Genomic DNA, 26,423 nt, shown 5'->3' with positions numbered 1-26,423 from the left:
GCTATCAGCATTTATCTGGAGTTGTTGTCAATCATTAACCTACTTTCTGTTTCCTGCAGCAGCCACGTGTTGTTTTATCCATCTTGACTTTTACTTATTTTTCTCAATCATTGTAGTTTTATTGGAAAGTGTTCTGTTTTTTTGTTAAGGTTGTCCACCAAGGTTATATCAATGTTTGTGAACTCCTATCTGCCAGTCTGTGTTTTTTATTTATTTATTTAAAACTGTCATGCTGCTATCTTTACCATGAGTCCTATGTTAAACAGATTGTTATTGTTCTTTAATGAATAATTACTTACTTTTCAGCCCGTAAAGGTTACTTCATAATTTATCATTATTTTATGCTGTTAATGGTCCTATAAGGAACTTTTGGTTTGTGTTGATTTTGGCTCCCCCGGTGACAAAGCAGTGTCTTAACTCTTTGCTTATATTGTATTGTAAATATGAAAGCCTGAAGCAGACATGCATCAAAAGACCTTTTTAGTGTTTGTAAACAGTATGATGTTTTTGGTGGGCGTGGCTTATCTGAGGCAAAACAATCCTCCTTAGTTGTCAAAAACATCACACATTGTAACTATGTACACTGGAAAAAGGTAACTCTAAATAAAATGATTACATGAGGCAGCAAGTATTAAAATAACACTAAATCTTCCTGCTTAATTATCAGTACCAGGATATGAGAAAAAAAACAAAACTTAAAGAATCCACTAAAAATGCTCTTAAAAGAAACATGTCTGATCATATAGGCTCCCTGTTCTAATGTTATCTTGTTTTAGCCTCTCTTGATTTCAGCGATCAGCATCTGCAGTTGTTCTTGTTGTTGTCAATAAATAAATAAAAATCTGCTCCCCACCTGTTGGAGACCCCCCTGTTTTAAATATTTGTTAAAACTATTAAGAAATCATGTTACAAGCTCTTGCACAGTAGGTGGCGGTATGCACCTTTAAGCAGAGACTGAGAAAGGGGGAAGAAGAAGAAGCAGAAGAAGAAGAAGAAGAGAGGCCGTCGTTGTGTTCAGTGTTTATCTGCCGCCGCTCGGGTCAGTTTTGCTCACACGGAGATGATTGACAGAGTCAGCGGAGCTCCGCGCGAGCACGTCGCTCGGTTGTCATCGTAACAGAAAAAAAACCCCCTCTATTTTTCAGTATGGCGAGTTCAGCAGAAACTGAGGCGAGGACACCGCCGGGAATCAGCTTGTTGAGGATTTTATTTATTGCTTTTATTCACACGACGCGGGCCAATAAACAAGGTTTGTAACAACTTAGCCGGCTAGCTGGCGCTAACTTCCGCAGACATTTCCAATAAGTGTGTGTGTGTGTGTGTGTGTGTGCGCGTGCGGGCCAACTGTAACACGGCTAACTGACATTTATAGACCTCTCTAAATGTGCTATAAGGAATCTCATTCTCTTTGCCATTTGGTGGATTATAACTCGAGCTGTGTGGCGTGTGAACTGGTAGCTTCAATACCAGAGTGAGAGTGCTACCTTCACTCAGCTACATGTCGCCTGTTTAGCGTTACCTTTAATGTTAGCTTCGTTTGTAGCATGTTGTCATCTCCACCTTATAAGGTTAAGTCAGGCTAAACATAAAAAAACACAAACTAGAGACCGACAAATCAGCTGGTTAGCATCGCCATATAATACTTGTATTAGCACTTATGAGCTGTAGCTGTATGAGTTGTAGCACATCTATATTCAGAGATGTCAGACAGGCAGCTTTAATGACCCCAGTGTGCTGCAGGAAGGCTAACATGACTTCCCAAAACCCCTGAACTCAATAAAGGAAGTGTTTGAAGCTGTCCGGTGACTTATATTTGCAAACGTGGCTGAGAGGGGTGGTTTTTTGATTTTTGACCCTGGATCGAGTCCAGCTCGGCATTGACGAGAGATCAAGGCCAAAATGACAGCCTCGTGTTGTTTATTTATTCAGAGTGAAGCGTTTCAGCTGTCATATATCTAGTGGTCGTGTTCGAGCTACTGTTATAGGTCCACCAATCCTGCGTGGACAGCTGCAGTCCACGTCCATGATAAGCTGTGCCAACCCTGAAACGTGCCTGTGGCTGATAAAAAATGTTTACATTGGGTTCACAATCCAGACATTTCTCACAAGTAATGCTCTTGACTGATTGAGGCACATTGCCCATTGAGTTTTTGTAAAGTCACTTTGACACACTTCAACTCTGCAGCAAGCTTATCAAACTGAATGAAATCACTCCAAAGAGTATTTCACTGGAACTAACTATAAGGACAGATTCATGCAGAGGCAGATAAACCCTAAAACTTTCTTTTGCTTTTGCTGCTGTTCTCGGTTTTTTTGTTTTGTTTTTGTTTTAAAGGCCCACATGAGAATAATGTCTTCTTAAAGTTTTGGTTCCCCCTCCAATTTAACAAGAAGAGAAGAAAATAAAGTAAAAGGAAAAAAAACAAGTTTCACTTTCTGTAAGTTGTTCAGTGATTTTTCACCCTGTTGATTCACTCATTTATTCTTGTTTAACTGAGATAAAGTGAGCAAAGTTTTTATTTTTTATTTTTTTTTAACTTTAAACCACAACCCTCACAGGGTCCACACGCATGGTAAAAGAATTCGACATGATTTTGTTGAGCTTGTGTAATATGTGAAACTTCACCGAAAAAGGACAGGAAACCGTGAGATGTCACATGAAGAGATTAGATCATCTGAATCGTCTGTGGTTTTTTAATCGCTGCCTGAGGCATGTTGAAATATAGATTTTTTTTAAAAATATCTACATTTATCAAAACATGAGGAATAAGAAGATGCTGCCAATGTATTGGAGGAAACCACAAGGCGGTGTGAACTTCAAACTATAGTTTATGTTCATTTTAAAGTTATTTATTACAGATAAAATCAATAAAGTGATGCAGATTTCTGTTGAACTTCTCGATTGCTGCTAAGATTAAATTATTTATCAGTGCACATTATTTAAAGTTGTTATTTTCCTTGTCATTAATACCAGTTAAACACTGAAAAAGTAGTGTTTTGTCCATTGCTCTCCTGTTTGACCTCAAGTGCTGCTAACATTAGCTCAGCATTCTTCTCTCATAACTTCCAGACATCTGTTGGCTAAAGGATAAAGATAATCTTTATTAAGGATAAATTAATGGCTTTAACTGTGATAGTTATGACCAGTAGCTGACTAAAAGGCAGTGTGGTAGTGTTACTTGCACAGCGAAGAAGTATACGGCAGGGAATGTTTCTAGTCTCTGCCTTCAAGCTCAAACCACCAGACGGGTAGGTTGACTTAGTGCTGTCAGATCATCTGTTAAAAGTGTCCGGCTCTTGTTAAATGTGCTGAAAGTTTCAATGTTGAATTTTTCAGGAGCCTACATTTAACGTAAAGCCAGCAGTCGTGAAGCAGCAGGTCCAATATGATAAATGCTTCCCATGCTGAAAGTGCGCTGTGAATATGATCTGCTAAGTTTGATCTCGGCTTCAGGCTGTTGGATTTCACAGGTGTCAGATAAAAAATCTGCTCCGTAGAATAAAGGTGTTATAAAAGCCGAGTATTGAGTTGTATTTAGACTTTAAGCTTTATGATTTTATCCTTCGATAGGTAAAATAACAGTCATGTATTAAACTTCAGTTCTCACAGCCTGTTGAGTGCTTACAAAGGATTTCAAACTTTTGAACACAACTGAAATAAATCTTGTTTCTGGATTTTCACATATTCACGCTCTGCAGTGACCTGCCTGTAGTGTTTCCATCCCATCAACAGTTTGGTCAATTCAAATCCAATGGTCAGCACATACTGATGGCACCTACGTGTTGTTGGGGTCTTGTTCAAAAGTTACATTAAAGTGTCTTTGGAGCAGAGAGTAGATGAGTGAACAAAGCTGCCTGCGCATTAGCACTATTAGGACAGAGTGCAGCAGTTGCAAAAAAAGAAATGACCCAGTGTTAGTGCCTAGGACCTGTTTAGTTCTTGCTGTGGCATCATAACAGACATTGTTTCCTGCTGTTATTGTATGTAAGTTTAATATTCATGTGTCATGACAATCCTAGCTGTAACACATCGCAGGCTGTTAAGTTTCCAAACATCTTTCACAAGTTCACTTTACCAGGAGACAAATGAAGCTGAAGCTTTCTGCTGCTCACACTCTGAGAGAGGTCGCTCGCTTTGCTTTAATGGTTTGAATTCCTTTAGTGTCCATCATTATAGAGGTTTGTACTCATCTACCCACATGTCCCTTTGTTAAAAACACACTGACACCTAAAGAGCCTTGAGAGCTGTGAGCTGAGCAGCCGCCCACCTTTTGCTCAGCTTCTTTCTCTCTCCTTTTTTTTTTTCTCTCATCTCAGACTGGACGACATCGTTAAAATAACCATTGTGACATGACTCAAAACACTGTAGAAATGAGGCCAGCAGGCCAGGGTGTGTCCTGAAGGTGTGTGACTTGTGTAGGCTTATACATGACTTGGGTGTGTCATTTAACTGAAGCTGGTTGAAGCTTTGTATTGAACAGCCAAACCTCGGCCTTTGATTTATCCTGAGATATTCTGGTTCAAGTTCAGCTGTGAACAAAGTACATTTGCTAAGTCATTTGCGTTATTTGCAGTTTTTCCTTTAACACCAAAGTAGCACAGAACGTGAGCACAGATCTCGTCTGCTTGGAAAAGTACAAGAGATTAAAGCTCAGGATAAAGTTATCTGTACCAGCAATATAACTTTCTTGAAGATACACAGAGAGCAGAGAGATTACATTTGCTTTGGAGGACTGGGAGGAGTTATTTTCTATTTATAGATCTGTTCTGATATAGTTCCGACTTCCTGTGCTTAAAGCTGCCACATTGGTTTTAAAACTGTGTAAAAAGAGTTTGTTCCTTTTTTTTCATGGTGTTGACACTAACGTGACCTGTTTGTCTTTCTTTTCGCAGCATTCATTCAGTCAGACACAATACTAGAAGTTTTACATTTTGGTGAAGGAGGCCTTTTACAGGTGAGTTTTATTTTTTTTAATTTAACAGTTACAAAAGCATTTACACAACAAGACACAAGCAGAAAAGAGCTCAAACAAAGCGTCTTGATTTGCAATGTAAATCTTTGCTGATGTGTTTCTCTCTCTCTTTGCAGGCCGAGTCTGACATTGATTTTAGTTTATATCATCAACAAAGGTAAGGTTACTTTGTGAATGTTTTTCATTCTGTTGTTACATGGGATAGTTGTAGCGTGGGTGTGGCCTGGTAGGCAGGCACTGTACATGTTTGGAGTGTTGCTGTAATATTAGCATAGAGAGGAAGACAGAAGCAATGCCAGAGGAGCTGCTGGACTGAATTGTAAAACAACAGTAAGAGGACGTGCACAAACAAAGTGGAAAACAAAAAGATGCAGTTTGAAATGATGCTCTAATAGATGCATCAGGCACTTTTGTCATGTGGAGCATTTTTCTCAGCCAGGCTCACAAAAGCACATTTTATTGCATGTGGCAGAAATCAAAGTATCACTTTAAAACCACAAATCAAAAGCTGGAGCATCAAGTTGAGAAGCTGTCGGAGCCAACCCGGCAAGACAACAGCCGCTGGAAGCTGCACAGGCTTACTAACAGGCTTGTTCTTCGCTGTGCTGCACAGAGGCACTTTTATTTCTGAGATCACACCTTGCCCCCCCGCCAACTCTCTGAAACATGTGCTGTCGGTGACGTGTGACCTCAGTGTGTGTGTGTGTGTGTGTGTGTGTGTCAGCTGGCATTCGACCAGACCCCATTTGCGCCTATCTCCTGACACAAGAGTTTAGCAGGTTCAGACCACAGAGGCAGCTAATGTGAGTTTGTCAGTTTGTACCCACAGTGACGATGTGGGAGGGAGACGGACAGGCAGGTGCTTGTGTTGTTTTATGATCGCTTCAACCAGTCGAGGAATCCCAGCGTCCCTGCTAAGGTCACAATGCCTGTAAGTCAGGCAAGCAGCCAGAGGAGGGCTTCAGGAAACTCCTAGCTTACTATCAAGTATCAGAAAAATCTCAGCCTTTTATTCCTCGGCACTTTGAGAACTTAAGTGACTGTCCTGAAACTGAATCATGAATGCACTGAAATGCTTTGATAAAGAAGTCTTAAGCCACCATCAGATCTGTCGTTTTATCAAAGTCATTTATAAAAAGCCAGTAAAAGACCTGAGTTTTTGTTGTCAGTGCAGTGAAATCATATTTTTAAATTTGGCGTTGTTTAGCTGCTAAATGGCTAAATAGACCTCCAAGCTGTTTTAGTTTGAGTATTTGGTCAGAAGAGTTTGATAGATTTGGTAGGGAAGGAAAGAGCTGTTGTCACATTGATGCACCGCAGGGCCTCGAGGGACCGTGGGCTACAGGAATACATGTCATTTTAATTTGTGGACATATTTTCTGGGTGTATCCTAATAAAGAGAGCTCATTAAACCTTGCTAAAACAACCAAACCAGTCGCCCTGTGCCTACGCAGAAGAAGCCTACATACGTGTCCGGATGCACACATTTAAGCTCTGTGGATTGTCCACTGGTTAGCGTCATATTTCCTGCATTGAGAGTATTTCCTCCATTTTGCAAAATCGCTGCAGAAGGAAAGAATGCTAGAATGCTATTTATCAGCTTCAAATCCAAAACTGTACATTTCAATGTTGGACGCCATGATTTCCTGCAGAGAATGTGGTGGAACTGGAAACCGGTGAGCTAACAGGCAGGGAAACGGCACTGCCAGCAAGCGTTGTCAGGCAGAGTGTCCCAGAGATATGCAGTCACACCAACGCACAAGTATGTAGTGCTCACGACGTGCAGGCCACTGAGGCGGGGATTCACGCACACTTGTAAACCAGGCTGAAGGGTTCACAGTACTTTAGACTTCACAGTACAGAGGGATCATTTTTGTGGCCGTTTTACATATTTTGACCGAAATGACTAATGAACACAAAAAGCTTTGGTAGTGACTGCGGTCAAATGATTCAAACTGCTCCTGTGACGGGCTGTAATGGATGCTGGAGCGTAATGTTCATCCACTAAAAGTACTTGTGTGTTTGTTTCAGGCTGTTACTCAGAAGTACAGAGACAGTACTTTTTGTTAACAATTCAAGTGTTTGGTTTTTACATTTCTCTCTCTCCAAAGCCTCCAAACTCCATCGACACAAAAACAAAGATCTGCTCTAACTCTGCATTGATTTTCTGTTAGTGTGTGTTGTGCAAATATCCTGCTGGGTCCAAGCTAACCATTCAAAGCACCCAAGTCACAGAGCAAAACAAACCAACCAATCGAGACAGCGATGTCCAAAAGTTCTGTGTGCCGCAAACACAACAAGTGTGTGAACCAAAAGTTGTCTGGTGACTTTTGAAGAGAGCTTGGAACAGCTGTTTGTGTTTTAACCTGAGGATGTAACTTTATACCAAAAAGATCTCCCTGTGGCAATACTCTGTTTAAGTTGTCAGCTATTTTATGTCTAACCTTTTTGAAGTGGAACTGCTTTGATTCGTTGCATTTTTTTTTTCCTGAAAGTTTTCGTACAATTCCCAATTTCTTTTGTCCAAACATTAAAAGTATGAAATCCACATAACATCAGCAGCACCCAATCCTTACTTTACACACGTGTGTTTTTGTGTGGCCTGAGCATGCAGCAAGCTTTCACTATTCGTACTTTGTGTTCTTGTCCATAAAAGGGTTATCTTGCACAGGCATAGCATGACCACTCCTTCAAGTTGGGGGGAGGGGATCTTCTGCTGTTTGACTTTGTTGATTCAATCATTTTTTTTGTTGAAAGTTGAGCTTCCCCTTTTTTCCAAGAAGTCTGTTTTTCACAGACATTTGAGTAAATGAGGAGGAAATAATGCTCAATCAGAAAGATGTACAGCGTTCTCTTTTCTAAGAACTCCAGCCACTTCAAGCGGAACCAAAACGCTTCTCGCATGTTTGTTTTTTGTTTGTTTTAAATGCTCTCGCGGTGAGTACAGCTCGTCATCATATGGACATATGCAGACCTCAGTGCCAAGAGGCAGCGGCCCTCCTCATGATCTCCCCCAGCTACTCAAATTACACCGCTGACATTCAACACATTAGCTCGGAAACGCCGGAGCTAAAGCACCCCACAGAATTCACAGCCAGGATCCATTTGAATCTTTAATCCCGCAAGAATTTTGTCAGTAGTTGTTATATTAATGAGAGAAGTGAGGACAGTCTGCAGATGAGGAGATTATCCAGGAGGAACACACACACACACACACACATACTGCATGGTCAGGTCTGTGTGTGGACTGCTGCCAGCCTCGGGGGATGAAAAGCCATCCGTCTCCAGCCCAGCTCTGCTATTGAAGCTCACTGCTGCAGCTATTGTCTGCTCCTGTGCGTGTAGGCCTGCTAGTAAAAAGTTGAAACTGATCTGTGGAAAATAGTCTGACTCCAGGGAAATGTTCGGATGAATAACACTTGAGAGATTTATTAATTGTTGTGCAGAAGGGAGGAGGCGCTATCCAAACTTCAGCGGCCTTGATTCAGTACATGGAGGTGTGTTTTTCAATCGAATAGCTTCAGGCTTTGTCACAGACCACACCTTTTTATAAATGCAGTTCTCTGTCGAGGTGATTTACATAAAGGCTCCTATTACATAGTTGTGCTGCATATCAGGCCCTGTCAAAAAAAAAAAGAGCAGCTTCTCTGTAGACACAGTCTGATCTATTGTTAAGATCCACCTGTTGTTAGACAGGTTTGGGGAGTTATGACCGTGTACTAAGACCAGACAGTGGATGGTGCACCAAACTGTGACTGTGACACGAAGAGATCGCTCTTCTTGTTTCAGTTGTCCGCTCCTTTTTTCAGTCTTTAGATTTTCATTGGACTCACGATGTTTGGAAATGTCGGAGTGCAGATGGGAGCGGTCTCACGTCCATCTCAATGCTCTGTTTAAAATCCTGGACACAGGCTGTGTTGTCTGTGTTTGTGTGTTATTTGAGTTTGTTTGAGATGCACACCAACATGGATATATTTCTCCCTGGGATGCTGTCGCTGCTGCTTATACATCTTCCTGTCTCTCACAGCACGACCCCGCATCGTGGGAACTGCCGACCTATACGATTTGAACCTCCAATGTTGGACTTTCACGAACAGTGAGTGTTTGCTTCATTCTCACACTCTCTCCTCAGTTTTGTTTTGTGTAATCTTTGTTTTTATTCAACTTCACTTTGTTTCAGACACTTTTTTTTTTCCCCCAACAAAGTCAAAAAGATTTGATGTCTTTTTGGCGATGCAAGGCGTTTCTCTAGAGCACATTTCAAACAAACGGGCAATTCAAAAAGGCACAACAACATTTAACAACAATGACAGATGAAAGCCATAAAAAAAAAAAACCAACAACATTGAGGGATTAAAAAAAAACAAAAAAACAAAGCATCTTCACGCTGCCTGGATCAGACCTCAGGTATCGCCCAGCTGATTGTGTCCTTCAGATTTATCAGTTACTGGAAGACAGTTAAACAACTGGAGAGGCCAAACTCAGGGACTTGTAATATCCCACACTTCTCATAGAAAATGAAAATAAGAAATCTTTTAGTGAAGAGACTGCTGCTGGGTCAGTGTGGTGGTCTCATCTTAGGAATCTTATGGTTTGTATTGAATTTGAATTCTGTTAGCAAAGTGATAATATCCAGCACTTTGAGACTCTGCTTTTGGCTGTACAGTTTAGATAGCTACCTCAGGGTGAAAGGGTCAGAAAAAAACGTTAATTCAAAATGTCTGAAATGTCATCAAAAATGTATTAAAACTATCACGTGTATCTAAATCAGCTCTCACAGCACACAGTAGAGCCGTCTGAAATCTGTTTACATTTTTCTATTCCAGCCAAAGTGTCCAATAATGAGTCGACGAGAGTGAATAAGCTTAACAGAACTATTCAATAAGAAACTCTTCAAACGTGTAGCCCCTGCATCTGAAACACTGTGTCGTGTTTTGCATTTAATTCCATGTGTCTCCTTCAAACTTTCTGCCCTCTCTGCGTTGTCTGCCTCAGTGAAATCACAGGGCTGTTAGTTTGCCAACGTGTCCTTGATCGCTTTGAAACGTGCAAAGTAAAAACTTGTGAGTCACTCTGAGGTGACACAGCTATGTTGGCGATGCCCTGCTCGGGGAGCTTTCAATGCATTAAACAAAAAGACATTCTTCACCTCCTGTGCCAGCGCCCAACTTCACCCAGGCCAAGTCAATAAGATCACATTCCTCGCCGACAGCGGGAGCACACCCATGTTGTATGAAGCAGCCTGAAGCGGTGCACACCTCAGCAGGCTGCAGAGAGCCACAGATTCAGGAGCTCTCCGTCTACACAAACTCACAGCCAGAGACGCAGCTGTCACGGCCTGTCCTCTCGCTGTCCCACTTCCTCAATAAACAATCCACTTATCAGCTGTGAATGTTTGAAGGGCGTGAAAAGGAGACCTTGAGAAATTCTCCCCCTGTCTCTAATACACTGGACACACAGGCAGGATTGGATAAGAAGTTTAAATGAGAGAGAGACTCAGGTTTAGAAGCACTGTATAAGATGAAGAATGTGTTTCCATCAAAGTCAGCTGTGTGAAAGAACCAAACCTGCTGCTTCAGAGACTTTTCTCCAAACACTACTATATACCTTTTTGGGGGCACTATGTATGTGTATAGGTGTGTGAAGTTTTTTTTTAATGTTGATTTTTAAAAATAATTTAATCCATCGAAGAAGAGATGACACAGGGCTATTTTAAAGATGTCCTGTCTCTCCTTTATTGGAGGGAACAGAGATGGAGATCAGAGAGAGAGAGAGAGAGAGAGAGAGTGAGTGGGGATCCACATGTGAGAAAAGGAGCCACAGGATGGATTCAAACCTAGGCTGCCCGCGTTAAGCACTATAGCCTCCATATATTGGGACGCACCCCCAGGCACAGGGCTGCTCTAAATATCTTCATTTCATCAGGATGTTAACTGTGCAAAAAACCAATCCAGAATAACGCTGACCAATGTCGACCACAGGCCATCTAATTCAGGGTGTGGAAATGTTAAAAGCTCCACAGGCTCAAGTGTGCCAGAATATATATTTATGTGTCAATATGAGGCATATTTCAACCTAGAAACATAAACTAGTCAATAAGGCAACTGATACTTACCTGTAGGTTACCATTCCTCTATGAAGAGAAGAGCGCATTGTTCCTTCTTTTCCTAAATACATGAAACAAGTAAAAATGCATACTCGTTGGATTTAACTCGTGAGAACTGTGCGCGTGTTCACTGGGAATGGGAAGTCAGTGTTTGAAAAGTGTAGCTAAAACAATAAAGAGAAACAAGGGGGTGAAACAACGTCTTATACACCTTTTAGTTTTTGTAGAATTTGTTTTTATGTCAACAAGATGGATCTAACATCCACAGGTCTACAAAGCAAGAGCACACCCTGATGACTTTTTCACTTATAAAACTCTTTTCAAAGATGTTTGCTCAGTGGTACGCGGGTGGTGCAGAGCTTGATTGTGCCTCTCATTATCTTACTTCTCTCTCTCTCTTTTTTTTTTTTTGTAATTAAAAATATTTTGCACCGGTCTCGTGGTACGAGTGTTTTCCTGCACATTCAAAAAGAACAACAACAAATCAATGCAACGGTCTTTCTTTAGTTGTTACGATAACTTTCCCCGAGTGTCAAGGCTGTGTGACGACATTTTCATCATTCAAAAGAAAGAAACCACAGGGTGCCTGGATGGAAGACAATCAAACCTGTTTATGGCATGCTTTGGATTTAGATTAGCTCTCATAAAAAGTGATGAATGTGCTGTAACATGTAAAGGCGCATACATTGATGTTTTACATTAAACCAAAAATAAGAGCTCAGTTAATGACCAAGTAGAGTATTGACACAGGACGGTGATGTCTGCTGTTTGAAAGGAGCGTTTATGACTCCAGGCTTGTTGAATCTTCTTCACGTTTACGGTGAATGTTTTTATTGTTGTCTTTGACACGGATGGTCTGTAGGGTCACGTACCATTTAGTTTTTATCGTTCAGATTCCAATTACCGAATCTGGTTCTTATCGAACCATCTTCCTGGTTCCAGTATAATTTTAGAGAGTAAAAAAAGTAAAGAATATTTAAAAAATACAAAATTAACAATCGCCATTGAACCCAGCTTGAATTAAGCGAATAGATAAATGGGGGTTGTTTTTTTAAATTACAATTAGTCGCACATTATTTTGTCCCTACGGGCGCACCGTAGGTAAGCGTCCTCAGTGTCTCCTTGTAGTGACAGTGATGGTACAGAATGACACTGCTTCATCTCATACAGCTCAGCTGACGAGTCCAAAGTAATATCCACCTCATGACATCGAGCGGTTACCTTTTGTTACCGAGCTCTTTTCATTGAGCATTTCATCCGTAAAGAGTTTGTTTCCATGGTTACGTTAATGTTGTAACCTTCGGTCTGCCAGAGGGCTCATATGATATTTCTAAATAAAAGCAGGATTGAATTCAAATATACTTAGTGAAGTACTTTAAGCTTCAGACAATACAACACAAAAGCGTCGGACTTTGTAATAATGGAATTTCAAACATGGGATTGAAATGGGATTAATGGCTATTAACAAATGAAATGTAAAGATTAATCGTGATTTAAAAACTGTTTGACAGACTTATAAATGGTGTAATGTCATCTCTGTACAGCAGGTTCTGACAGATTAGCACTTCTGTTATGGAAGGCAAAATTCTCACTGAGGTTAAACCCTGAACGATTTATGTTGCCGTTAGGAACTGAAAAGACCAAGAAATCTAATCCACAGATCTGACATGTTCAGAGAGCTAACTCTACTCTTCTGTTGTTACAGGGAAATTCTCCTTGGATCTCGTCGACTCTTTTTCTGTTTCTCTTGGTCCTCTGTCTAATTCTTTATCACATGTAGACTTTGTGAATATTGTTTTATTGTGAAAACCTTATTTTGCGTGCTGCTGTTTACTTACAAAGGTTTCTTTTCTTTTTCCTCGCAGGCCAGTTGGAATGCCAAAAATGGAGAAAGTTTATTTACACAATCCTAGCTCAGAAGAAATTAGTTTGATATCAATATCAGCAACAACAGCACATTTCCACGCGTCCTTTTTCCAGAATAGGGTAAGTGTACATGCCTTTAAAATCACTGCACGCAATGGTATTCCTAGTAAATGCAACGAAGTTTGGGAATGCAGAGGATCCTGTTATTTTACAAGCTGCTCTGCTGGCTGTGCATTTTTCCGAGCACTGTATTGAAGCGTTATGTTTAATTAAAACTTTGATAAATCACTGTGACAGCTTAATCACATAATCGGTGATCAGGACAGAAGCCGTGGTGTGTGTGTTTGTTTTGTGATCTTAAGACTCTGGGACCCTCTTCACGTCAACAGGAAACTATTTGACAGCAGGATGTAGACACAACATTCGATGTTCTGATGCAAGTCACATCACGTCTTTCTGACATCCGATCTCCATGGAGATCTCTGGGAAATGTAGTTACAAACGGTTCTTTCGAAACAGTGCAGGAAACGATCTTCCTATCACCCTGTGTTTACGCTCCGCACCGACCTTTTATTCAAGGTGAAAACGATCGTTATGAGCTGGAGACATTAATGCATTAAAGGTCACATTTTATGCAAAATATATATAAATATATAAGTTTGTCTTTCACTAATAGGTGTTTCTGTCCCCCAGTTAAGAGAAAAGTCCGTCCTCTCTCTTTTGCCTGTGCTCCAATTTTCAGAAAATGTGTGGTCAAACAGGCCGTTTGGAGATGTGTGACATCACAAGAGTCAGTATAGCTGTAGCATTAAAGGCGAATGCTAGGCGCTGTACCTTTTCTCCAGGTTGCTTCCTGCTGCCGCTGCAAACGCTCTCTCATCGAAAAATGGAAAAAAAAGAAGCTTAAACGGCGTCAGATGGACACAGATCGTGTTACATAACAGATCTTTTAGTGTGTATCATTTTCAAAGCCGCCAAACATAGACATCAGATTATGAAGAAGGTCTTTGAATTAAAGTTTTCACTGCTCTGCTTTGACCCGACAGCTGAGATGATGTCAACAGTTTCACTTTGAAGCTGTTAGATTAGATTACTTTAAATTGGATGAACAGGATTTCCAGTCTTCAAACTAAATTTAAGCAGCAGAATTTTGTAGCTTTGTCGACACACACTGCTGTGTGATCACGTTTGGATTATTTAGTTTGTTACTCAACATTCAGCACGGGACGGAAAGTCAAACTGGACTCAGTGTTGTAAGTCTCTAAATGTGCAGGCTGTGTTCCAGCACTTTCTAACTTCTACAAACACGGACGCACAGTGAAGCTGTGACACATTAACAACATTTATATGACCTGTTCAATGGCACTTTGTAAATAGCATCATTGTTCTCACTATTCTTAAGGAAATCCCCTCTTTCCCACCTCTGACCTTCCTTATCGCTCTCTTCAAACACGAGTCTGCTCCGATGTTTTCCTGTTAAGATACCAGGTGATCAGAAGCACAATGTGTCGCTCCAGTACGTTGAGTTAACAGCATGATGAGGTTGGCTTTTACAGATTTGCTCTGAGCAGGAATGTGATACGTTAAGAGATTTGTCACATTGACAACTTTGCCAATCAATCATTGTCTGCATACTGCATGTGGAGACTCCTCTCAGGAAAGACCCGTTTAATCGCTGTAGGCACTGAACTGCACAGTGAGACGTACGCTTCTCCAATGAGACCAGAACACTGTGGAGTTTTACAAAATGCCATACCCTGAGACACTGCTTATATAAACTATGTTTTTACTGTGTGCCTGAGGTGAGTACTGAGAGGACACTATGTACCATCTATATATGTTTTCTTTTATGAAAGAAGGGCCTATAAAATAAAGATATAATTAGATATAAAAGGGCTTAAACGTCTTTGTTACTGAGCGTAAAGGAACGTACTGAAGCATACTGGGCAAAGCTGTAACCCTTTTTCCTGTTCTGTGACATTGTGATTAAATGAAGAGAGAGAGTAAACCAGGTGCTCTGGTGGAAGGAAATTCATTTCAGTTTGAGATAACAGCCTGAGGCCTCCAGTCCGCTGTCTCGGGAATGTCTTTTTTTCTTTTCTTTTTTTTTTTATTTGTTCTTTATTTGCTTTTGGGCTTTTTATGCCGTTAATGTAGGGATAGGATGAGAGAGAGGGGAAAGCAGTCACAGGTTAGATTTGAACCCAGGCCGTCCACTTTAAGTACCACAGACTCCAGAGGCACGCTCCTTAACCACTCAGACTCCCCAACAGTTTAGGATGATACTGGAGTAACTTACTTTACCATTAAACATCGGTGAGTCTGCCTCTCAGCCTCAGCAGATTTTTTTTTTTTTAAACAAGTGAACAGGTTGTTTGTTGTCTGAGAGTTGCGTTTTTTTTTATCCCCCCCCCCCCAAAAAAAAATCACTTTGGACTGAAAATACTTTGATTTATCTCTCTACAAGTAAAAAAGAAAGTCAACATATCCAAAAGCAGAAGATGTGAGGTGAATAATGGCTTTAGTCACTTTTACCCCTTTGCAGTATTGTATGTTAGAACAAGGGTTTAGTCATTGAAGTGATTTGAAGCACTTTGTTAATGACAGAAATTAGAAAGAAAAACAGACAATATAAACAGAGCCGCACAGATGAGAAACTGCAGGTGTTAAGAATTTATGAAATCATTGAGACTTTAAATCAAAGACTCAACCACTTTTGGTCACAAGTCGCCATCTTGTAACAACCAGCAGACCTGCGACTGACCTCGCGATCTCTTCTAACAGCAGCAGGCACGCGGGCGGGGTCAATCCATCGTTGATGTCATTTGGAGCGAGGCCAGTTAAAGCCTGAATCGGGATCAATGACATTTTTCTAATCAATGCAGAATAAAAGAGGCAGCGTACGGTGCTGAGCACAGATGTCTCTTTACTCTTTGGGATTGGTCTGTTAGCGAGACATTCACATTAAAGTTCTCCTTCAAATGAGATTAAAGGAGATCTATCATGTTGACCTGTAATGAAGTCCTTGATGGCACACAGCTGTTTGGTGTAATCAGCGTGGTTTCCTGCTTCTTTGGACGAGACGCTCTTTCAAGGACACGCCCACTCTGTAACTCACTCAAATTTTCCTCTGACTTCAAACATAGCTGGGTGTGTGAGGCTGGGGTCTTAAAGAGACAGTAGCTCAAATAAACTGTAATGAGAGATTTTAAAGATGCTAGTTTAAGATAAAAAAAAAGGTTTCTGAGGCCTGGCTTCTCATAAGGCTTATCAATCGATGCCTCAGACTGATAAATGGTAAAAATGAGGATAATAGATCTCCTTTAAATAGCTTATCAGGGAGCTCTTTGTAGAAAAGATGCAAAATGTTTGATATCAACTAAAACATTCAAGATTATAAACTTAGTTGATTTAAAACTTGATTATTTTTATGAATCTTTGTCTTTCCGACAGTATACATCCTCCTATATGCTCAAGAACGTTTTACATTTCTGTAAAGAGGGATGCTTATTTAGAGTCAGAGGATTATTGAGCCAAACTAAATGATTATAGGTCCAGAAAGCATGACATGGTGTCATCAAGAACCAAATTCGAACTCAAGTTTATTTTCCTACACATTAAACATGTAAGGAAAGAGGAAGTAGCGTTTTTTAAGTGTGCATGAAAACAGGATGTTATAAATGGTAAAAGCAGTGCGTGCATTGCTTCCTGTTTGAAGACGCTACCAGACTCACCAATGAGTGAAGCGCACGTTCGAGGGTATATTTCCTGTGATGCACTGTCTCTCCACCGAGGCTTTATCTGAGGGGAGTGAATCTCTGAGTGGCGTGGATGTTTCACATGTTTTATTTTCTCTTCTCTTTTCGTCCTTTCACTATCTGAATGTTTGTCTCTCTCTCTCTCTCTCTCTGAACGTTCAGCAGCAGGAAAGATGACACAGAATACATCTGTGTTCTGTTCTCATCACAAACATACTGTACATGAAGTCTGAGTTCATGATAGATTTCCCACAGTGTTTTCTGCTCATGTTCATGTTACTATAAACTCAGGTCGTCGACATCCTTTTTTATCTTCTCAGTACCATGTGTTTTTAACAAAGTGCAATCGGAGCTATTTCTAGGGCTCAGCTGTGTTTTTGGGGCCGATATCTTTCTGAGACCTTCGTAAGATCTGTAGAGATAAATAAATACAGATTATTTATGGAGTTGATCCCTCAGATGCAGAAAACAAACACTTGTGGAAAAGATACAAGTATAACAAAGACAAGATGGTCACTGAACAGGAAAGTAACAGCTCATGTACGCGCGTCTCGTTTGACACTCTGAAGAGCGCTGATAGTTCATAGTAATCCATATAACACTCTGAACTGCTCGTGTAACAAGATGGTGCTCAAATAAAATGCTTTTTGAATACAGATAATAGAGGATAGTGTGGAAGAGTTTGCTGTCAAGTTATTAAATTAAAAAAAACAAGATATTACCCAGCAATGTGTTCCTATGACTTCTATGTTTGTGTCAAAGTTTGAGATTCTGGTCTTGTGACTTGTGACTGAAGACGCACCGGAAAGAACTCTGCTCATTGTGAGTCAAAGTCTACAAAGCAGTCGTCACCGAAATGCAGAAGTTGGAGAGTAGCTGTAATGTTTTCACAACACCTGACCCTCTGAGGGCAGTTGTTGTGAAAGTGAGTGTGGGCATCTCTTTATTAGCCCAGCTGTTCCAGGGTCACTGTGAAGAACTCTTGAGAAGCTGCTTTTTACCGTGTGTGTTGAAAAACGTGTCGTACTGCAGCAGAGATGAACTTCATCTTTCCCTTTTTTCTGCAGATAATTCCACCTGGAGGAAACACATCGTTCGACGTTGTGTTTCTGGCTCGGGTAGTTGGGAATGTAGAAAACACTTTATTTATTAACACATCACATCATGGAGTGTTTACATACCAGGTAAGGATTCAAACTGTACCTCATTTAGAAGTGATACGTCTCAAGAGAAATGTGGCTAACTTTGCCTTTACCTCTCTGTCCTGAAGGTTTTTGGGGTCGGTATCCCAAACCCATACAGACTGCGACCCTTCATCGGGGCTCGAGTACCAGTAAACAGCAGCTTCTCACCTCTTATACACATCCACAACCCGTACAGTGAACCTCTGCAGGTAAACCCAGGAAGATCTGAGTTTCAAATGCTTATATTTCTGCCTGTTTAGTTTTTGTGGAATAGCTGAGTCATGTCTGTAGATTGATTTAGAAATGTATGTACAGCTCAATCTTCACTGCATGCATGGCTCCACTCATCTTACCTACATGGTGCTATTATTACATTTTCTCTTTAATTTAAGTTAGATAATACAGATACATCTTTGATGTCACCAATGCCGAGGTTTGGTGTGAACTTTAGGGGAGGCTAAGGGTACATAGAAGGCTTTTCTTTTTAAAAGGCTCTTAAAGGAAAGAACTTTCCAGACTTTTTATGACTTTGAGTAGACATCTGCATCATCGCGTTAAACAGTCTCTGTTACTTTTCGAAATTATCCATGATTTTTCAAAAAGCAATCGTGTCAGCAGGGTTTCCAAAAGACTCACTGAAGTTTGGTGAGGAACCAAATCTTAGATCTTTGAATGGAGCCTAAAAAGAATCATAAGCCCCTTTCACACGTACACTGAAGAATGAACACACATATTTGTGTGTGGGGGGGGGGGGACTGCATGTGGGAAGGCAATTTTTCACCCTGACTTTGTGCGAGACTTTTCCCGTCCAGCCTCCGAATAAAATCCGAGTACTCTTAACGTTGTCTCACTCTGTCACAATGTCCTCCTCCAGGTCGTGGAGATGTACTCCAGCGGTGGGGATCTTCATCTAGAGCTTCCAACGGGTCAACAAGGAGGCACTGGGAAATTATGGGTTAGTCTCACTTTGTAGTGTTTTAGCATTTAAATGAAGTCTTATTTATGGTTGGAGATGCAGCCTGTCGGACTCGTGTCACTGTTACCCATGCTGACCTTCTCCCTTCAGGAGATTCCCCCGTTTGAGACGAAGGGGGTGATGAGAGCCAGCTTCTCGTCAAGAGACGTCGACAATCACACGGCTTTTATCAGAATCAAAACCAACGCTCCAAACGAGGACCAGTTCATCATCCTCCCTGTGGAGGTGGAGGTCACGTCAGGTGGGTTAATGCCTTCTTTGCATTTATTTAAAGTTGTTTCCTGTCAGCTTGACATTGTCCTGTTTTTACTGGTTTCCTCTGCAGCCCCTGGTATTTACTCCTCCACAGAGATGCTTGACTTTGGCACACTGCGGTCACAAGGTAACGAGCCTGACAGAACAAGCTCCGTTGTGTTATATTCTTTTCTTCTTTCTCTCTTTTCTCAATCTTTTTGTTCTTTGTGCTACAGATCGTCCAAAAGTGCTGAACCTACACCTTTTAAATTCAGGAACAAAAGATGTACCAATAACAGTAGGTTTCCTTTGCAAAAAACCCGCTCTCAGATGCATGATAACTCTGATTTAACTTCATTATGTATCTATGCTTTACAGAGTGTACGTACAACGCCATCAAATGAAGCCGTCACAATCGACTTCAAAGCAGTCACACTGAAAGCAGGAGAGAGCAGATATACCAAAGTTGCAAGTATTAGTTTTGATGGTAAGTCTTACTGAATATTTGTGACAAAAATACACACATGGAGCATGTCCTAAAGCATGCAAATATTGCATTAAAATGGACTATCTGTCCACATGAAATACATTTAATGTCAATCATAAATGTGTATTTTCAAGTGAGACAGTGTGCCTGAGTTTACATATGAAATGTTTTTGAAGATGGCACACTCCTACCAGAAGCTTCCTTTTCATTTGGGATCTACCTTGGGCCAGCTGAAACTTTATTTAGATAGAATCCATTTCAACTCAGATAAATCTGAAAGGACAGGAAACAATTATGGGTGGCAAAGAAGTGACCATGGGTGTCAGGCGTGCAATCAGAAAGTTAGCATGACGCTTGCTCAGGTTGCATTCAGACAGGAAAAAGGTGTCAGCTTTCTGGTACAGATAGCTGAAAGTGATGCTGTCGGATACAGCAGATCTGCAAAGATGTCATCGTTTGAACCTGACACAAGTTTGTCCAAAATATCTAAGAAATAAAAATGCTTTCCTCCATACTCAAGCACTAGTGCTGCATTTAGAGGTACCATTTCCTCTTAGACGCTTAGCAAGAAATACATTCATAGATTATATAACACACCTGAGGTTTGTCACTGCAGCCCCGACGTGAAGAAAAAAAAAATTGTTTGTTTCTGGTTTGAGACTTTAAACTGCAGAGTTTGCATTGCATCAGCCTTCCTTGCTTTTTCAACAGCAATATGTAAAAATACTCAAGAAGTAAAGCTTGTTAGCTCTCAGCTGCTCCTACTTTCTTACTTATTTAAGTTGTTATCATCTTTAAATATAGAGGGGTGGAAGTTAGATGTACAGGAATCGGAAGTGAAGCTTCTCTCCGTTGTCATAAATATCGACCGTTTCTTCAGAAGTCTCTCGAACAGTTTTCATGTCTTTTCTTTTCTTTTCTTTTTTGGTCGCATGTTGCACAACTGCCTCTTGTGAGGCCTCTTATCCTTTCGCAGGGCACTTATCTGTGGTTTGTATCTTGTTTTTTTATTTTTTATTGCAGCCTCAAAAGCAAGAAGACCGTATCAGTTCTCTGGAAAAATAACGGTTAAAGCGAAAGAAAAGACGTACTCCAAGCTTGAAATACCGTACCAGGCGGAGGTTTTAGAGGGGTGAGTGACTCTGTGGGTAAACATGACACGTGGGTGGTGGATGTTACATTAGAGAATAATGGGTCTATAAGTGTTTCCTCTCTCATTGACTCTTGCAGCTATCTGGGCTTTGACCACACAGCGACGTTGTTCCACATCAGGGACAGCCCAGTCGACCCCGTGGACAGACCCATCTTCCTCACAAATGCCTTCAGCTTCTCCATCTGCATACACAACGTGTCGCTGCCAGAAGAAGCCAAAACCATGTTTAATGTGAGCGTCGCTAGAGCGGTTAAAAATAAAAAAGCTCATTAGCTCATCATAAAAAGTCGCTCAACATAACAGCACCGTTTCTCTCTTGTGTGTTTCAGGTGCAGAACTTCAGCGCACCCATCGTCATTCCCCCACACGAGTCACGTTACATCTTCTCTCTCCTCTTCCGGCCGGTCCGACCCTCCATCCACATAGACAGCAACATCCTGCTCATCACCAACGCTTCAAAGTTTCATCTGCCTGTCAGGGCCTACACAGGCTTCCTGGAGGTACACGCTCAATGGAAGAAATATATGCTTTATAAATGGGGCCCTTTATTTACTTCAAGAGCTTGAACTGAACAAAGCAAACAGATCGATGCACTAACAGTCACTAATGCAGAGAGCATTGGCTGCTGAAACTCGAGTACAGGATTCATGATTTCCTGCTAACTGCAGAGCACATTAAAAAGGCTTTGGCCCCTTCATTTTAAGGGCTGACCCTGATTTTAAGATTTAGTTTAGCAGTGGTTTATTTAAATATATTTTTGGGAGAGACAGGGCAGTGGATTGTCAGAAACCAGGGAGAGAGAGAGAGAGAGAGTGGGGATTGAGATGCAGGAAAAGAGCCACAGGTTTGATTTGAACCTGGGCCGCCCGCGTTGAGGACCAGAGCCTCCATATGTGGGACACACTTACTAACCACTGCTCCACCAGCACCCCGTAGTTACTTATTTAAGACAGTTTGCCAAGTCCTGGCACGTTTAAAAAAAAAAATATATATATATATATATCAGTTGTATTTGTGGATCAGAAAAGGGTTTGAACTTCAGGATTTCTCGATGAGACAACTGTTTGGTTCGGTGCCTGCGGAGAGAGAACTATGTAATGGCTGTTTCTTATTTGCTTATTTCATGCAAATCACTGCACCTTCATTTGAAAGGTCTCATTACCGTTCTTCACTGATGACTCTTAGAATAACAATCTGAAATGTCAGTGAAAACGAGGAAACGTTTTGAGTGGAAATACACTATTTCCTCCCTTATGATAGTGTAGCAGGCATTTCATCTCTATTCAAGATTGACACTTGAGCAAGGCACTGCAGCAAGACTTTTTTATGCAGACCATAAAAAGTCTGAATACATATGAAAAAGGACCACGATTTAAAAAAAACAAACGACTACATTACCTTTACCAAATATGTTGTTTTTGTTGGTCAGAGTATATTTCAAACTTCGTGGTCAGTACATGTGTGTAATAGAGTGTGTGTGTTTTCTTGTCTCTCTGTGTAAATAGCCTCTCGTCCTGCCACCCAGTCTAAAAGAAAACCTGCTCGACTTTGGTGTTCGCAGTGCAACAGACACCAGCAGCATCATATTTGTGGTGGTCAACAGTAATCCCATCGAGGTGAGCGCACACAGCACTCTGTGATGGAAAGTAACATTTTGTCTGCTTATGATTGTATTTCCTGTTTACTTCCAAGTAGAGCCTTAAGTGTAAAACCTTGTTAAATCATGTTTTAAACATGTTTATTTATGCAGATGAATGTTTGTAATATATATTTTTTTTTTTTTGCAATAAAAAGCTTTGTGGCTTTGTGCTTCCATGTGCTGTACATTTCCACAGAGGTAGTTGATGATGACTGGTGGTGTTTGACAGCGAGAGTATCACTCTTCTCAAACTGCCTTTTTTCTCTTCTTTAGCTGGAGATCAAGTCCTGGCTGGTCACGGGGGACAGTCTCTCCATGGAGCTGCTGAAGACGGAGAGAGGAAACACAACAGTGGCTCTGAGCCGCATGAGAGAGCTGCAGAACACTTCAGCCTCCCAGCACAAAACAGTGAGGCTGTGAAAGAGTCGTTTTAAGCCCATGTCATGTGCTAATTTGTGAAAAGAAACGCTTGTAACTTGGTCCTCGGGGTTTCAATTATGAAAGCCAATCATTGCTGAGGATGTAGACAAAAGAACCAGTCAGGTTCTTCATTATATTCTACCCAACTTACTGGTCTAAATGATGGGTGAGAAAGTATGATTAAAAGTCCTCCATTGAAGTTAAAGCTCCTGTTTTCATAGCTGGTATTTTTGGCCTTTTATTAGACAGACGTCTGAATAGAAAAGGGAAAGGTAGGGAGGAAAGAGCAAGAGTGACAGCAAATGGCTGAGGTCGGACTCGAACCCACAGCCGCTGAAATGAGGACTGTAGCCTCCATAGATGGGGCACCCAGCATGACACGAGGCCAGGGTTACTCAAATACAAATGTTAAAGGGCCACAAAGATTTATTGAATGACTCAAAGGTTTAATTTAAAATTAAAAATACAAAAAACCAAAAGAAAGAAGGAAGAAATGTACATCTGTCCTCAGGTGAACTATCATTCATGCTCAAATTAAACCAAATGTCCCCTTTCAGTTGAACAACAGAAAACAACAGCTCCATAGATTCCTTTGGTAAACAAATGTATGAAGAGCTCAGGAATCACAGTGTCATGATGTGAAGAATCCTGCTAGCAGCTTAATATGACAACTTCCGTGAATTTATTTTTCTTGTTCTGACCTCTGAATTTTGAGGAAACGTCTTTTCAAAACTCCTACGCTTAAATTTACTCAGCAAAGACAAAAACCTAACTGGAAGTTCTCAAAATAAAAAAGGTTGTGATAAAACCAAACACAAACGGCTTGCTTTGTTCAGGCGATCATCTCTATCCTAACAACATAAAAACTCTTCTAACTCGCATGTTTTTTGTCTCTACAAAGGTGATACTAGCATCTGGATATTATGCAGTATTCAGAGTGACACTTGTGGCGAAGGCGCTGGAGGGCACGTATGACGGAGCCATACACGTAACCACAGATTATGAGGTAGGTAAACCTTCGGAAGCTGTCATTCTTTGAAAGAGGAGCACAGCTCGCTCCCAGTCTCACGCTGCCATTATTTCTCTCCCCTCAGATATTAACCATCCCAGTAAAAGCTCTCATCGCAGTGGGCACGTTGAACAGCTCTCCCAAACACATAGTTCTCCCACCGTCATTTCCAGTGAGTAACAATCAGATGTATACATGTGTTAAGATGGCGTCACGTACAGTACAGAGCAGCATACTTTCCTGTTTATAGCCTGAGGAGTTACGGCTCCTGACATGTCTCTGTGTGTTTCTTTTTTTTTTTTCTTTCTTTAGGGGAAAGTTGTTCATCAAAGCTTCAGCATACAGAGCTCTTTCACGCAGAAAGTGAGGCTCCAGCAGATCCGCTCCCTAACAGAAGATATCCGTTTTTATTACAAACGGCTCCGCAACAACAAAGACGAGCTGGAACCCAGACGTAAATCTAAGGTAGCCTCTCCTTTCAACCGGCAGTTATCAGTCATCTACCCTGCTCCTGATTAACATGACACTTTTTTTTTTTTCAGGTGGCAAATATTTATTTTGACGCCAGTTTGCAGTGTGGTGATCACTGTTATGTGGGGCTGCCGTTTGTGCTTAAAAGTAAGTTTTCTTTTGAATACCTGTCAGCGTTCGCTCGTTAATCGTGATGGAGCTTTTTTTCTTTCTTTTTTTTTTTGGAAACACATTTAAAGCATGCCAGTTTGTACCTTTAGGTGCAACATAGGTAGGAAAAGTGACAAGTCAAAAGTAACATCAAACATTTCCCTCATCACGGCCCTCTTTTGCAATTTTCATTTCGAATTTCAAAATTCAGTGATCAAAAAAAAAAAAAATAATTAAAATCGTTGGACAGCCCTGTAACATGAAAATCATAGGTAACAAACAATTTGTTCTGTTATTTTCTCAGCGGAGTCGAAGCCTCACGGGCTGGTCTTACAGGAGGACATCTGGGACGCTGATGTCGATCTTCACCAGAAACTCCTCCGACGATGGAGAGATCTGAAAGAGCGATCAGGACACAAGTACGATTATTCAAGTGGATTGTTACTCTGCTGTTTTTCACCCTTCCTTTTCTTCCCTTCCCTTAGAACTTTTTCTTCTTCTTTTTCCTCTTTCTCCCCCTCCTTCTTCTTCTGGGGGAATCTGCCTTTTTTTCTATATATGTTATATACTACATTAATCCACTGAGTGAAGCACACATTTAACAAGGTCACAGCAGAAAGGAGAAACATCGGCAATGTTTGTCGGGTATGAAACACCTGTCGGAGACTCTGCAGAAACCATTTAAATCTTTGAAATGTCATGAAGTCAATTCAGTTTACAACTTCCAGTTTACCAGGAGAGCCAAAAAGTTAAGTGCTTCAAGCTGACAGGAATAATAAAGTCCTTCACTTTGTGTTTCGGAAAAATGAAAACCAATTAAATCGTTTTCTTTCCACAATTTTCCTCAGTTGAATCCAAACCTGCTGCACTATATCTTCAGTTTGTCCTCTTCAAACCATCCAAATGGGCTGAAAAATGTCTTATCATATGAACTAAAGACAACATTTTGACATCATTGTAAATGTAGTTTGGTAATGTCCGAATTATCCTCTAAATAAGATGAGATTTGAACTTTATTGATCTCCAATGGGGAAATTCAGGCGTTGCAGCAACAATACAGAAATATAAACAAGTCAAAACCAAATAAAACAGTAACGGTAATAATAGAGGGGGATATCTACAGAGGACTATACATAATGTGCTGAACTCAACAGGACAGTGGTTACGTGCAGTAAATGGCAAGTTCAAGTGACCAGTGAAGATTTAAAGTGACACGTGTTCAGAGGCAGTGAGCTATGTAAACGGCATAGTATAATGCAATAGATGCAATATTCAGTTATATACATCCGTGCAATGTATAGAATATAAATACAGTAAATGTATACCGTAAATTACAGACTATTGCATGCACCTGGATATAAGCCGCACCGGCTAAAAATAAGTAAATAAATGTATTTGTACATACTGTATATAAGCCGCACCTTGATTATAAGCCGCAGGTGTCCACGTTGTTACAGAGCTATTTACACAGAAAGACGTTACACAAAAACATTGTTTTAACATTTAATGAAATACGTAGGCTACCGGTAACATCCACAAATACGAAGCCTAGTGGAAATCCTTTATCGAACAGTGTCTGTAACACGGCTGATGAAAAAGATTACTGTAATACATTTCACAAGAAAAAGTCCATCCATTCACTGCCTCAGATTGACTTCATTGTCGCTGTCAGTTTCAACTTTACGTGCAGCAGCTCTGTTAGCTTCTTTGACAGCCAGGTCGATCGCCTTTAACTTGAAAGCTGCATCATATGTATTTCTCTGTGTGTTTTCCATGATGAGGGTGCGTGCATGAAGCGCAAAATGACTGATATTAAGATCCGACATGACGAGGTCAAATGTTTTTGCGACAGAAGCTCATTATCCCCCAAGAAAAATCCATAAATAAGCCGCATCCTTGTAAAAGCCGCAGTGTTCAAAACGTGAGAAAAAAGTAGCGGCTTATAGTCCGGAATTTACGGTATATAATAACAATAGTATGCAGTCTCTCAATATTAT

The 26,423-nt window shown here is 40.7% G+C and overlaps 1 protein-coding gene and 1 long non-coding RNA gene across 2 annotated transcripts in view; one reads left to right on the top strand and one right to left on the bottom strand.

Annotated features, from left to right (window-relative positions):
* The first annotated feature begins 978 nt into the window (after positions 1-978).
* tmem131 (transmembrane protein 131) overlaps positions 979-26,423 on the top strand; it is a 38,118-nt gene continuing 12,673 nt past the window's right edge. The window contains exons 1-22 of the mRNA XM_079350522.1: positions 979-1,249; positions 4,894-4,955; positions 5,090-5,130; positions 9,001-9,069; positions 12,945-13,065; positions 17,771-17,887; positions 17,974-18,096; positions 18,762-18,842; positions 18,954-19,104; positions 19,189-19,245; positions 19,334-19,395; positions 19,476-19,584; positions 20,608-20,716; positions 20,815-20,968; positions 21,067-21,237; positions 22,243-22,353; positions 22,650-22,784; positions 23,698-23,802; positions 23,891-23,977; positions 24,118-24,270; positions 24,348-24,423; positions 24,731-24,845. Coding sequence (XP_079206648.1) covers positions 1,147-1,249; positions 4,894-4,955; positions 5,090-5,130; positions 9,001-9,069; positions 12,945-13,065; positions 17,771-17,887; positions 17,974-18,096; positions 18,762-18,842; positions 18,954-19,104; positions 19,189-19,245; positions 19,334-19,395; positions 19,476-19,584; positions 20,608-20,716; positions 20,815-20,968; positions 21,067-21,237; positions 22,243-22,353; positions 22,650-22,784; positions 23,698-23,802; positions 23,891-23,977; positions 24,118-24,270; positions 24,348-24,423; positions 24,731-24,845 — 2,312 coding nt within the window. The 5' untranslated portion in view covers positions 979-1,146. The remainder of the gene's footprint in view (positions 1,250-4,893; positions 4,956-5,089; positions 5,131-9,000; positions 9,070-12,944; positions 13,066-17,770; positions 17,888-17,973; positions 18,097-18,761; positions 18,843-18,953; positions 19,105-19,188; positions 19,246-19,333; positions 19,396-19,475; positions 19,585-20,607; positions 20,717-20,814; positions 20,969-21,066; positions 21,238-22,242; positions 22,354-22,649; positions 22,785-23,697; positions 23,803-23,890; positions 23,978-24,117; positions 24,271-24,347; positions 24,424-24,730; positions 24,846-26,423) is intronic.
* Positions 5,414-8,992, bottom strand: LOC306828248. Its single transcript, XR_013779715.1, has 2 exons — positions 6,050-8,992; positions 5,414-6,018 (listed from the first exon to the last, which is right to left on the bottom strand). It is a non-coding gene; the product is annotated as an uncharacterized lncRNA (long non-coding RNA).

The sequence above is a fragment of the Symphodus melops genome, assembly GCF_947650265.1.
Source record: "Symphodus melops genome assembly, chromosome: 8".
Taxonomy (NCBI): Eukaryota; Metazoa; Chordata; class Actinopteri; order Labriformes; family Labridae; genus Symphodus; species Symphodus melops.
Note: the sequence above shows the minus strand (reverse complement) of the source record. Positions and strands in the feature narration are given on the sequence as shown.